Source organism: Platalea leucorodia (genome assembly GCF_965183815.1).
Source record: "Platalea leucorodia genome assembly, chromosome: 15".
Classification (NCBI taxonomy): domain Eukaryota; kingdom Metazoa; phylum Chordata; class Aves; order Pelecaniformes; family Threskiornithidae; genus Platalea; species Platalea leucorodia.
In genome coordinates, this window is record NC_138837.1 from 10,544,050 (window position 1) to 10,556,861 (window position 12,812).

General features: G+C 43.9%; 1 protein-coding gene across 1 annotated transcript in view; it reads right to left on the minus strand.

The window, feature by feature from the left end:
* Positions 1-12,812, minus strand: part of CACNA1B (calcium voltage-gated channel subunit alpha1 B) — a gene marked incomplete at both ends in the record, with an annotated part of 300,136 nt that overhangs the window by 67,007 nt on the left and 220,317 nt on the right. Inside the window, 6 exons of the mRNA XM_082327143.1 lie at positions 963-1,069; positions 2,354-2,413; positions 3,934-4,063; positions 7,521-7,638; positions 9,824-10,038; positions 11,282-12,103. Coding sequence (XP_082183269.1) covers positions 963-1,069; positions 2,354-2,413; positions 3,934-4,063; positions 7,521-7,638; positions 9,824-10,038; positions 11,282-12,103 — 1,452 coding nt within the window. The remainder of the gene's footprint in view (positions 1-962; positions 1,070-2,353; positions 2,414-3,933; positions 4,064-7,520; positions 7,639-9,823; positions 10,039-11,281; positions 12,104-12,812) is intronic.

Consider the following 12,812-nt stretch of genomic DNA (forward strand, 5'->3'; position numbering starts at 1 on the left):
GCTAATTTCTTCACCTTCTCTAATCATCATGTCAACAAACAGGTGAGTGGAGTTTGGGCACGGGCTGCTAAATATTCACTGTAATTACTCAAGGCTAATTTAGCAGAAGATGAAATTGGCCAAGTGCTGTAGCCTGTTTTCAGGTCATCTCCTAGAATTTATCAGGAAAACATTTGCAATACAATTATCCCGTGGCCCAGAACTACACGTGGAAAATTTCTTTCCATTGTCCAACTCTGAGCTCCCTAAGTTCTGAAGAACCTGCATTGCTCTTCCTCTGGTCTCTTCTGAGAAAAATGCTCAAACAAAAAGTTAATCTTCATTTTTAAATAGCAATTCCTCTGTATCTGTTGCTCAAAATCCTCCATGACATTAAAGAAGCACATGGAACATTATTTAATGTCATAAATAGAGAGCTGTGATTGAGGGAGGGAGCAATTAGTCTTAGAAGTGAAATTCTCTGGAAACACAAGTACCCTGAATGAGAGAGGAGGAGGAGAGAGAAATACCAAAGGTATATGAACCAGAAATATCTGTGACTCTAGAAATAATGTTTTGTAAAGAGTTCACTGAGTTATCAGCTGATTTCATTAACTATTTTTTCATAGTAAGAACAATTTTTAAAACAATTGCCTGAAGACACTGGACTTCCACAAACTGCTACAATGTATCCTTGAAAAGAAGTTGACCAAACAGTCACAAAAATCTTGGCTTAATGTTTGAATGAACAGTGAATGGACTCACCCCAAAGCTGGGAGAATTTTCAAGAGATTCTACAATACAGATTTAGGGATTTTTTTTTTTTTCTTCCCCCCAGCTATGAGATGATAAAGGGCAGAAACTGAACATTTCACTGAGAAATGGAGCCACAAACACAACACTTCAACTAGATTTGTGTCAGCATCCTGCCTCATCTGCCACTTATTTCCTAGAAATTGGGATGTTAAGGAAAATGTACTTACGAGAAGGCAAATGCCACCAAGGCCCCACTGACCACAATGAAGTCCAGGATATTCCACAGGTCACGGAAGTAGGAGCCAGGGTGGAGTAACAGCCCCAAGTCAATCATCTTCAGAGGAAACACATGAAAAGGAAGAGTTTTAATACAACAAGTACCAAATCAACACTATCAAGGTATGGAGGAATGTCCTTGATCAAATGACCCTTCACAAACTCTTCTTCAGGGCTTCACAGCAGCAGGACATCTAGATACTTAGACAAGCTGCACATCTCTAATAGTCACAGAGAGCTCTGTGAAAACCAAAGCTGAAGTCAATAACAATAACGAAAAGCACCAAAGACGAGTACTAACTAGTACTAACATAGGATTCCTTGCACAGACATGCATAATTTATGGGAACAGCAGTCTGTGTGTGAAACATCCAAATAGTTTAAATTTATTCTACCCCAAGCCTACCAGATCAGTAGGAATTAACAACTGGCATAGGATATTACACAATAAAACACGAAGAGAGGACGGGAAGACCCACAGCAAAATGCAACAGTCAAAGAAATCCACCTGCTCTGGAGCACTTGCTGAAAGATGCTGCTCAGTGTAGCAGCCTGGCTTGCTTCTCTGCACAAGACTGAGTCTCTCCTTATAATGCTGCTAAAGATCTTCTACAGTTGAGTCTCAAAGTGCACGCTAGACATTATCTGTTTTTCTGAGAGCTTTACAACTGCCCACATAAGGTTGCTTTCCTCACATAGCTTCAAATCCTTCTACTGAACAAACAAGGGAAAAATCTGTGTTTTATTCTGCATCTCTTCTGCACCTTGCTCTGACAGTAAAATCTGACTGCATCATTACCCCAAGAATAAATCCTGCCTTTATTAGAATTGTGCTTTCTGGAAAGTTATTGCCCCACAGTCTTAGCAAAACCTATCACCCTACTCAGTAAAGAAAAAAGATAAATCCTCAACTTCTTGAAACATGACAGACCAAGAATCCATTGCTATTAATATTCCTAATCAGCATCAAAGGAAAAGGGAAGAGTCAGACGTGTTTCAGTAAGGTCTATCAGCTCCTGTATCCTTCGGCATGCACAGACATTTCTGCATCAGGCACTCACATTTCTTATCCTCTTACACAACCACAGCTACTAAAGATATCCTTATTTTCCTCCATAAAATGTGAGATTAAAGAAACCAAGAGAGCAGCTACAGAAAGGCAACTGTTGTGCACTGGCTACTTCTGAGTGCTCTTCCTGAGTCAAAGCTTTCCATCATCACCACCCCTCCAGGCGCTGCAGGGAGCTCTGTCATGCTCCACCCTCTTTCTCCAGCTTCTCAGAAGCAGATGAGTGTAAATCTGAAAGGGGAGGTGAACCCTTCTGCTTGGAAAAATTCTTACCTTGATCACCATCTCAAAGGTAAAGACACCTGTAAATATATAATCCAAATATTTCAGAGCCTAAATGGGAAAGAGAAACGTGTATTAGGGGAGACTACACACTGAAATAATCTGCACATGAGCAAGAAGTCTATTCTAGGAATGGTCTATTTGCTACAATTGGTAAATACCATCTGATGGGAGGCTTACAAATAGTTTAGGCACAAACTTGAATCATCTGATTTAAACAGCAACATTTCTCCAGTCCTTGCCAGACCGCAGTATGCATGCCCATGGGTTGCTTCAGTGCACCTGCGTGTATGGCAGGTTTAATAAGGCAAAATGGATATTTCAAATTAAAATATTCGAATATCCTTTCCTAAAGAGCTTATTTGCCAGCATCTGTGTAGCAGCCTGGGTTTCTCTTCTGCTGTAGCTGATGATAGTATTATTGAAGACCTTGGGAGAGCAAGAGAGTGATAAAATCCTTTTTGTAAAACTGATTCCACAGTTATTAAGGATGAGGAAGAGAGATTGCTCGTAGCTACTTCAGCTCATTACTGATATAGGGATTCGTGGCTGCTCCTCTGGAAAAAGTTAATACTGACCAGATTCAGAAGCAGGAGGCCAGGCCAGGCAATTCCTGCTCTGACCTGGTCTGCCATCTTGTGCTCTGAAGCAATTCAGTTCCTTAATCTGTTTAAGGGGTGAACACAGACTCCTCAGTACACATCCTGCTAAATGCAATACCAGTCCATTCAAATATCTATAGATCTCCTAAATTTTAACATAATTCTGTGGATGGGATGCACCTATTCACAATCAGATTCATATGATAAGATATAATGAATGGATATTAAGTCAATATCAATATCACATGATATCCACGTACTGCAACTATCTACACTGCAGAGTCCAAAATTAGGCAACTGCATCTTGCAATTTCTATAGTTAATCTTCAGTTCTGTAGACTCCCCAGTTATCCATGTAACTGTAACCAGCTGTGCGCCAATGTCCTCCTGTGAACGTGCCTGAAGAAAAGACACCCCGCTATCTGCTTCATGAACACTCCTGGGCTTCATGCTCTCATGTAAAAGGTGGCACACCCTTCCTGCTCGTAGCAGCACCCATCTATGATGTCTCCGAGTTTGGTTTGGCATCCATGGATAAGTAGATTTTCTACTAGGAGATTGCTACCATGCCCCACCAAGATAAAAAGCCATGTCTGGTTTTACTTCCTCAGGCTCTGCTCTAGCAGGAGCAGGGGATCTTAGGACAATGTCAGCCCTGCCTTGTGACTGGGGAAACCTTTCCCATTGCTGAACAACGTGCAGGCTTCTTCCACATAAGCCACACCAGCCAAACAACCAGTGATTTCCAAGTTCTCAAACTCGGATGTGGTTGTAGCAGCAGAAAGGGACAGGAATGGGAGCATTTTGCTTGTGAAACAAGCCAATTTGAGCATGTTATTAAAGAAAGCTCTAGTTTTGCACTTGCTGGTGCACTGTGTTATCCTTTGGAGATGGGAACGGATGCGCCATGTGCGTAACTGCTGGGAGAAGCAGAACAACTTTATTCTGGCCATGTTGGCTGGTACTCACATCGTTCCTTGGTGACTCGGCTTGGACAGGGTCTTCTGCAGCCAGGGCAATGCTGCTGAGGGCTATAACTATGAGGATGACCATCTCAAAATAGCGCAAGTTGACGATGTAGTGGAACAGACGCCGAATCCTGCAAACAACATAAGCACATAGGAGGGCTATTGCAGGTGCTGTAAGTCAAGCACTGTGGTATGAAAGACTGGCAGAATGACAACGTTCATCAGGAATATCACCTTTAGGATTCCTAATACAATAAAGGTAAGAAAATAAAAACCAGGGTCAATGGCTTTAAACTCCAGTTTGCAACAGATCTGTGGTGAAATTTGAAGACAGACATTTAACATCTCTGCACTGGTCCCTACCCCCTCTGCAAAGCAATGACATTTATCTATCTATCAAAAGGGCATTGAGACCTTTCAAAAATTCAGACTTAATTCTACAAATTATGTTTATATATCCCCCAATCCTTTTCACTTTGAACTCACAGTCCTGTGAGTTCAAAACTAGTTTTGAAATCCTTTTAATATCAACTAATCCCTTTAAAATTGAGATATATGCTATGCACTGTGAGACTCTTAGCTGAAACTGGCTTCGTAACTATGAGTATTACTTCTAGCAATCTGCCTCTTGCCAAGTACCTCTGCCTGCACTTTATTCTAAGCTATGCTTTATAAGCTGCACAAATACTTTACAGTAATATATTTGATTACTTTAACCTAATACTTTTCTTCACAAATTGTGTCAGAGAAAAGTGACAAATGTTTCAATTTCTAAGCAATGCAAAACTATTCACAAATTTCAGTTAATAACTCTATCTGACCAGAATTCCCAAATACTTAACTGCACAGAGAACTCTACATTTGCCCCGTATTTGTCAGCTGAATAAAGGACTTAGGTTCTGCCTGAGAATCAAATTATATGTGTAACTCCCCAACAACCTTGTTATCTGAGGATGTAATTCAGTTACTATATCACATTTTCTCTAAGCAAATATCTGAACAGTTAGAATTAAAATTTATTTTTCACATCCACTTATATATTCATTTTCTCTGGATTGCTAATGGATTCAGAATGGAAAAGAGTTACAAATACCAAGGAAACAGATTTGATACAAAATAACATGAAGAAAAGTGCTTTTGTGGATCCTTTAACTCTGGTTATCAATCTGACAGAAGAGGATTATCATCTATGTGCTCTATGAATCCACAGAAGTGAAAGGCAAGATTTTCAATAACATTTGTAACTGTAATTCCCGCATCAAATTCAATTCATGAAAGAAATAACAAGTCCCTATTTTTAGATCTTCATCATTCATAACCATCAGTGAGATGCAGAGCATTTGTAAACTGCCAGTGGTGCTTGAGAAACCATTTTAAATGCATGTCTGTTTTAAGAGGGCGGGTGGCACTTAGAAAGTAATACATTTCGTTTATGTTTCTCAGAACACTTTTGCCCACTAGCAGCACCCAGGACACGCATCCCCAGTGGGGCTTAGAAGGGAGATAGTTAGCAATAGATGTGGTGAAAACCTTCATACCCCAGAAAGCAGAAAGACCTCTCTTGAGAAGTTAGCACCAGCCAAAACACCTGAGGGGATCCAGCTGGGCCTGCATCTTGCCCAGAGGAAGAAAAACAAGTTGCTGACATTCCTAGAATTTGGTCTTCGTCTTGTTTTTTCCCTTGGCCCTGTGTGTGACTTCTCTCCCAGTGAACTTTGTTTTTTCCGTGGTACAGCTTTCAGGAAGGGTGTGTGTATGTGCTGGAGAAAACTGTAAGATGACTGAAACAACATACCAAATCTTGGACTATGAGGCTCAGAAGGCCATAACTGTAGGACGAGGTGAGAGAAGACAGCATATGTATGAAACAAAAAAGTCTTGCTGCTTCTCTGTCTGCCCAGTCCGCTCCTCAGCACAGACCCTTTTGAGCTTGGGACCATCTAGCTTCCCTTCCCTGCACTGCTGCCTTTAGCATTTTGTAGCTAACACTAATTTTTGGTGGTCGCTCCACAACAAAAAGACTTGAGCTACCAAATATTAGGGAAATAATGGTTTTTTTTATCCAACCAGAGAGAGGCCAAGCTCCATAATTCAAATTTGCCCTAGAAAGTGTAATTACACTTTGAGTGCACCTCATCTAATGCTCTCCCCTCCCCTTAGCTGCCTTTTACATGAATTCAAAGGACACGTTGCCTTACTTGAAATAGCACAATGCTATCACAGTGCTCTGAAAAGGGAGAACTTTCTGGGCTTTCAGCTCAGTTATCCTAAAGTGTCCTGAGATCTACCTGGCAGGTGGCTGGAGAAGGCAAAGGGGAAACACAAGTGTCTGTCCTTTGGGTTTGAGACAGAAGGGCACGTATTGAGTCTCCAGTTCATTTCCTTTGGAGATGAGATTAGATTAGCAGTAGTTTGGGGTCATTCTCCCTTTCTAACAGCTGACATTGAGAAATAGTCTCTAACTTCTCCCACTGATGAATTCCTTTTGTGCTCATAGCTATATCATCTTGGAGCATGCAGGGCTGTATCCTGAACTACGGATCTGGCACTTGTCTGTAAAGAAAATATTCAGCCTGAGTACTGGGCAGGGGTGCCAGACCATGGCTTCCACCACAGATGCATTTCTGATGTCAAAGATGAGTACACGGAGCAGCCTGTTTTGTTCCACCGACTGCATAGGCAGCCAGGACATCACAGTCCTGAGTAGCAGGAGGTGTAGGAGCACTCATTCTTCTCTTGAATCCAGTTGCCAAAGGAAGGGCCTGAGTCCCCCTTAGGTATCTAAGCACACAGAGTACAACCTCAGAGAGCAACATCTGGGATCTGCAACAAGTCTACCTGAGCCAGAGAGAAACAATCACTTCTGCTCCGAGCAGATCTCTGGGTGGGCAGTTGTTTCAAATGCCTTCTGTTGCCCCTAAATTACTGCTTAAAATGACTCACAGGCCTTCATGCTACAATTATTACCACCTCTGCTGCTCTTGTCTAGTCCTGCAGCCCTTCAGAGCGACATATTCAGCATTTACAGGCTTTGAGTACAAAGCTCCCCATGAGGCAGAGATGCCTGAAGTGGAAGAAATGCTGTAATCCCAACAGATCCCACAAGCTGTATTCTCAGCCTTGGCAAATGAAAAATATTCGCCTTTTCCCAGAAGTGCAAAGTTTTCAGTGATGCGAGGGTACTAGTATGGAAAGAGCACGAATTCCAGCTGAGGAATCTGCAAGAATTTGCCGATATCAAAAAAGCCCCCAGCCTGCTTATCCTGACAACGTCTTCTCCCGGTGATAGTCCATATTCCCACTCTTTAGTAATCTACGACTGAGCGAATAACTGCGCACCTGACCGTCAGCAGGGCAGTTAGGAAGGGTCTGCCTAAAGCATCATCTTTTCCCTATCCTGGCAATTTATTCCCACAGGAAAGCCCAGCTGAAAGGCAGCATCTGGTCCGCAGCCTGCATAAGCTTTTATTTAATTTCCCAATGCGTTTGACTGGCAGAGATGAAGATCAAGCTAATGTTATTGCTTTGAATACCCATGCTTGAAGTACCTGTAACCCATAAGTGGTATTATAGAGTCAGAGGACTTACGGATTTGTAGGACTTAGGATAAACATGGAACTGTAAGGCAAGATTGGTTTAGGCCCATTTTTCGTCAAGTCATCATCTTTCTTCTCCTCTGTTTTACTTTCAAATTCAACATTGTTCACTGAAATGTGAATTTAAGGAAAGAGAAACAAGAGAGTTAAAAATGTATCTGCAGTCTTCACACAGCAGGCTGCCTGCAACAGTTGGATATGCAAACAATGCAGCTGGGATAGCAAACAGCCTTTGAATATGTTGATTAAATGTGATGAACAATCATTTGATTATTATCACCGCTATTTACTACAGTATGATATACACTGCAATTATACTCCTTAACTGCTGCACTGATGAGCAATATATCAGAAATGGCCAGGAAATGAAGATGCCCAGTGCAGACAAACAAAGAAGCCTTACACATATTTATACAAGAGCTGCCAAACTGGGGATGGAAATCCCATTCCTAATATCATAAATTATTAGGGAAAGAGGATCAGCTAGGGATCCTTGGAAAGAAAAAGACACAGTAAGTCTAACCAACCGCATAATTCTGTATCTTCTCCCATAGATCAGTAGCACGATTGGCTTTGGAACATGTAAAAGAGCAAATTCGTAGACGAGCTTTAATCATTTTGGGGCTAAGATGGCTGAACTTCCCAGCATTAGCAACAGAGACTTGGAAGGGACTTCTTGGAACCCCTAGCTCTGTGCCTGCACAGTGCACCCCAGTTTTGGCAGAGCTCCCCATGTATAAAGGTGTCGAGCTCCATCTCACATCAGGTTTTTAACTTACACGATCCCGTTCTAGAAGATTGTTCTGAACCTCACTCCCAAAGGTCAGAAATACATTCTCTAATTTCCATGATAAGTTTACTTGCAGTGGGTTTATAGAGTAATTTACTTAAGATAATTTCCAATATATGTACTGGAAAACATTTTATGCTGCAAGCTGTCTTCTTAGACAGATATATACACTTGTCTATTAATTCACAGGACCTAGAATCCAAAAACCCCACCCACTGATAACATGTTAGGTGCAGGTTTTTTATTACTTTTTATTTTATTTTGCAACAAAATGACATTTCATTGTGTGTGAGTGACATGTTCAATAAACTCCTTATTTTATCTCAAGCCAGATACACAGGAAATGGCCAGGAAAGAGAGAGGCTGATAAATTGTGACTGACAGGAACTCAGTATTGCAATATAGTAAAATTACCATTTAAGAAAAAAAGAAGAAGGGGGGTGGGGAAGAAAAGCCAAGTCTTGTGTGGCTGACAACACAGTGAAAAAGCACGTAGAGAAACTGCTAGCTTTTGGCTGTGCCTCTTGGATAGCAGAGTCCTGAGAGCCTGCAATCTAATGTGAAGCTCTTATCATAGAATCATAGAATGGTTTGGGTTGGAAGGGATCTTAAAGATCACCTGGTTCCAACCCCCTGCCATGGGCAGAGACACCTTCCACCAGACCAGGTTGCTCAAAGCCCCATCCAGCCTGGCCCTGAACACTCCCAGGGATGGGGCATCCACAGCTTCTCTGGGCAACCTGTGCCAGTGTCTCACCACCCTTAGATTTCACATTGCAATTCTCCTTGGCACCCCCAGCTCTCGAGACTCCTCTAGGCTGTGCCTACACTGCCAGGGATGAGCCACAAGCTGGTCAGAACAGGCCGGCAGCTGGGTGACTGCAGAGCAGACCATGGACACAATGATCTTGGGACCATCTGCAAAACAGTGTAAATCTACACTGACAGACCCAAGGCACGGAATTCTGGAAAAGGCCAGGCTAGGGTGGATCTGCTGAAACTGAGATGCAGAGGATTGCAAGAAACTCTAAAATTACACAGCCTGCAGGAGCCCAAAGCAGCAGAGTCACACAGTGGATGCTGTGATAGATGTGCAGCCATGAAAGACCTGCTGCTCCACAAGGTCTTGACTGGTTTGCTGCAGAAATTGCTTATTTTGCTGCACAGCTCTCAGTTACTACATTTTGCTGCTTTTCTTGCTCCTTCATCTTTCTCTTATGCAAAGATACATGGATGTGCTTTAGGTGAACCATCTTCAGGGAACCTTACGTGGTGTTTTCCAGAGCCACCAGGCGACCCAGGTGGCCCAGGAACCCATTTTGGGTTCCTGCAGGCTGCATGAATTGTAGAGCCTACATCAACAACAAGTTCTCCTGTCCAGCTATTGCAAGGATGCTGGTGGCCAGGAGAGCTCCCTTCACCCAGGGTGTGCTGCTAGCTCCCTTGGAAAGTTAGCTCTTTTTTGGCGATTTCATAGCAAAAAGCAGAAGGACAAAGGCACTCACTTGGTATGACAGTGGTTTCCCCCGGCGGGGCAGTGATAGTGACAGGGATGTTCACAGTGGTGGTTTTGTCCAGAGGTGGCTGAATCATCCGCGTCACGTTCTTCTGGTTGTCAGCATCTTCTGGCTGCTCCGGCACTTTCTGCAGATAGGTGCTGGGAAGGGTGTGCACAGGGACACTCACGCTTCCACTAGCCTCAATCTCACACTGATTCTCCCTAAGGCAGAAAAGCAGATTTTATTAAATACGGCCCAAGAAGGATTCAGAGAACATATGTACCCTGATGCTGCACCTCCTGCTAGGTTTCATAGACTGGTTTCTTCATGGAAGTCGTTTGCAGAGAAGTCACAGACTGCAGGACAACTTACTGATAGCACAATATGTGGCCTTTTCCTCTGAGACCTTCTGAACCAACATTCAAGCAAAATATTAAGGGGAACTGTGCTGCTGAACCCCACTTTATTCAATTTAATGAGACTCAGAACTGAGGTTCATAAGCAAGGACCACTTGGCACTTGCATGTAACAGTGACATTAGTTTTCCAGCATCAGCTGGTTTCTGAATGAAGTCTGACATTCTGCTTCTTAATGTTCTCCTGAGGCCTTATTTAAATTTAGTGATTCTCTTTTCCAGTCCTAAACCATGCTGTAATGTTTCTGTAAGAAGCTAAATAGCTTCTGCATTCCTCTGCAGCAGTGGCTATATTTCAGTGAGGAGGAAAGTGAGCTTGTGCACATGATCAAACTAAACAGTATGCAAAGTGTTTTGAAATCCATCTGAAAGGAAGATAATATAGACAGGAAAATTATTATCTCAGTGCCACTCACAGCTCTCCACGGTGACATGAACTCTATTCTAAAGAATCCCAGTGAAATTTCTTTTCCATCAGACTAATAAAGCTGAAAAGGCAATCTATCCTTCTTTATTAACTACTCTAAATGCTTCACGAGAACTATTTTTCTCACTTGACTTATGTAAGAATTAAACCAAATGGGGTACATCATTGTTCTTAATGGAAGAAACCACGTGCTGTAACAACTGGTGATGCAGCTGATTGGTTTTCTTTTTTTTACGATGAGCCTAAGGGCTATAAGCAAGACTGGATGCCATTTAAAAATATGTCCCTCAAACTTCCTTCAGAGGCTGTGAAATTCTCTGCTCTACGTTATGTCCTAGATAGTCTGTTGGTATTTACATCAAGAATATTTCCTCCCTTAAACCTGAGCCACCACAGACTGAACCTATGGGCCATCACAGACTGAAATAATCTTTGGGTGCTTCTGTCATTACTGATTTAAGCAAAACAGAACTGCAGGTTATGGTGGTAGCTGGTGTGAGTGCAAGAACAACATCAGGGAACACCACAGGCAGGGGAATAAGTAATGTCCTGAAATGTGTCTGGGGTCTCGTGCCCCCCACGCTGTCCCAGGGATGAGTCTGGCCACGCAGCACTCACTTACTTGGGCTGATGATTCCGGTGCTCCTTCTCGCCAGCCTCCCCCTCCTTCTCCCCATTCTCCTTCTCCACCGAATCGTACGTCGACAGCGCCCTGTTCCTGAACCTGTGCCGTCTGTGAGGCTCTTCTCCATTCTCGCCCTTGGACCCGGGCTCTCCTTCCCGGTTCCCAGACCTCGACCCTCCCCGGTGTCGGGAACGCCGCTCGCTCCTGGCCCCGTTGATTGTCCCGTTGCCTTCCTTGCCTTGCCGCTCGGCAGAGTGCCGGTGAGTCCGATGCCTACGGTGCTCCTTCTCGGCACCTTCTTCCACCGACCCTCGGCGATGGTGCCTCTTTCCCCCTTCCTGACCCCTGTTGCGATCACTTTTCCCTTCCTTACTCCCCCCTTCCACCTCCTTGCTGCGGCTCCTGTGCTGCCTGTGTCGCTCCTCCTTATTGTTGACGCCAGATTCCCCGTTCTCATCCTTGGTCACATCACCTTTCTCTTGCTCTCCCAGTTTGTCCTTATCTCGATGCCGGTGGTGCTTTCGTGGAGCTTCTGCCCCATCACTAGAGCTGACTTTGGTCTGCTCCACCTCCTGCACATCCACGGGGCTCAGCTTGCTGATATTGTTCCTCCCTTCTCCCCTCGGCTCTACCACCAGCGGACGATCCAAATGAGTCTTCATGTCTGGCCTGATGTGAAGGGTGGTAGCATAACGCACCCGCTCCTCCGGATCCAGCTCATTGTACAGCGCCTCGCAGCTGGCTCGGAAATTGTGCATCCGGATCTGACTGGTCCTCTGCTCCCAAACGGACTTGGATTTGGAAGAGTTCTGCTGCTTGCTAAGGAGGGGAGGAAGGTGAAAAGTTAGTATCCAACTTTGCACCAATTCCCTAAAATGCAACCAAAAAAAAAAAAAAAAAAAAAATTAGAGGAAATTTTCAGCTGAGACGAGGGATTAGAGGGTTGAGCCAAAGAAATTATAGGAATGGAGAGAGAATGGCTGGCGGAGAACATGAGCAGGGAAAGCCAGCAGGATCATCAGTGTTAGTTTGCCCCCACACGCGTTAGGCACTATGAAACAAGCCCTATGAAAAGGAGATATCTTGATTTCCAAAACGTGGACATCCCCCTTGGAAGCCTCAGGTATAGTCTGAAGGGTTAAAGTCTCTGCGCACAAAAACCGCATAGCACAGCCAGAGCTTTTAAACAGCCTGCAAGGCTTCCCCACAATTAACAGCACCTTTCTCCCCACCTGGAAACATCGGGATGAGCAAATCAGCGGTGAGCAAGTTAGATTGGCAGAAGGAGCGAGGGAAAATGAAATCTGCCCCTGAGGACCCGAGCCTGAGCACCCTGCCACCAGCTCCTTCCCCTTACAGCCAGCCAGAGGGGTCACTTTCCAGGCTGCACTGCCCCGTCGGCTCACGGTATAGGAGAGCCGTTGCTCTAAACCCATGGCATCCTTCTGAGGTGAGGATGGACCATCCAAGCCCAAGCATCACCGGAGTCTGGAAAAGTAGAGGTAAGAAAGGAAAACTGTTCTGTGCA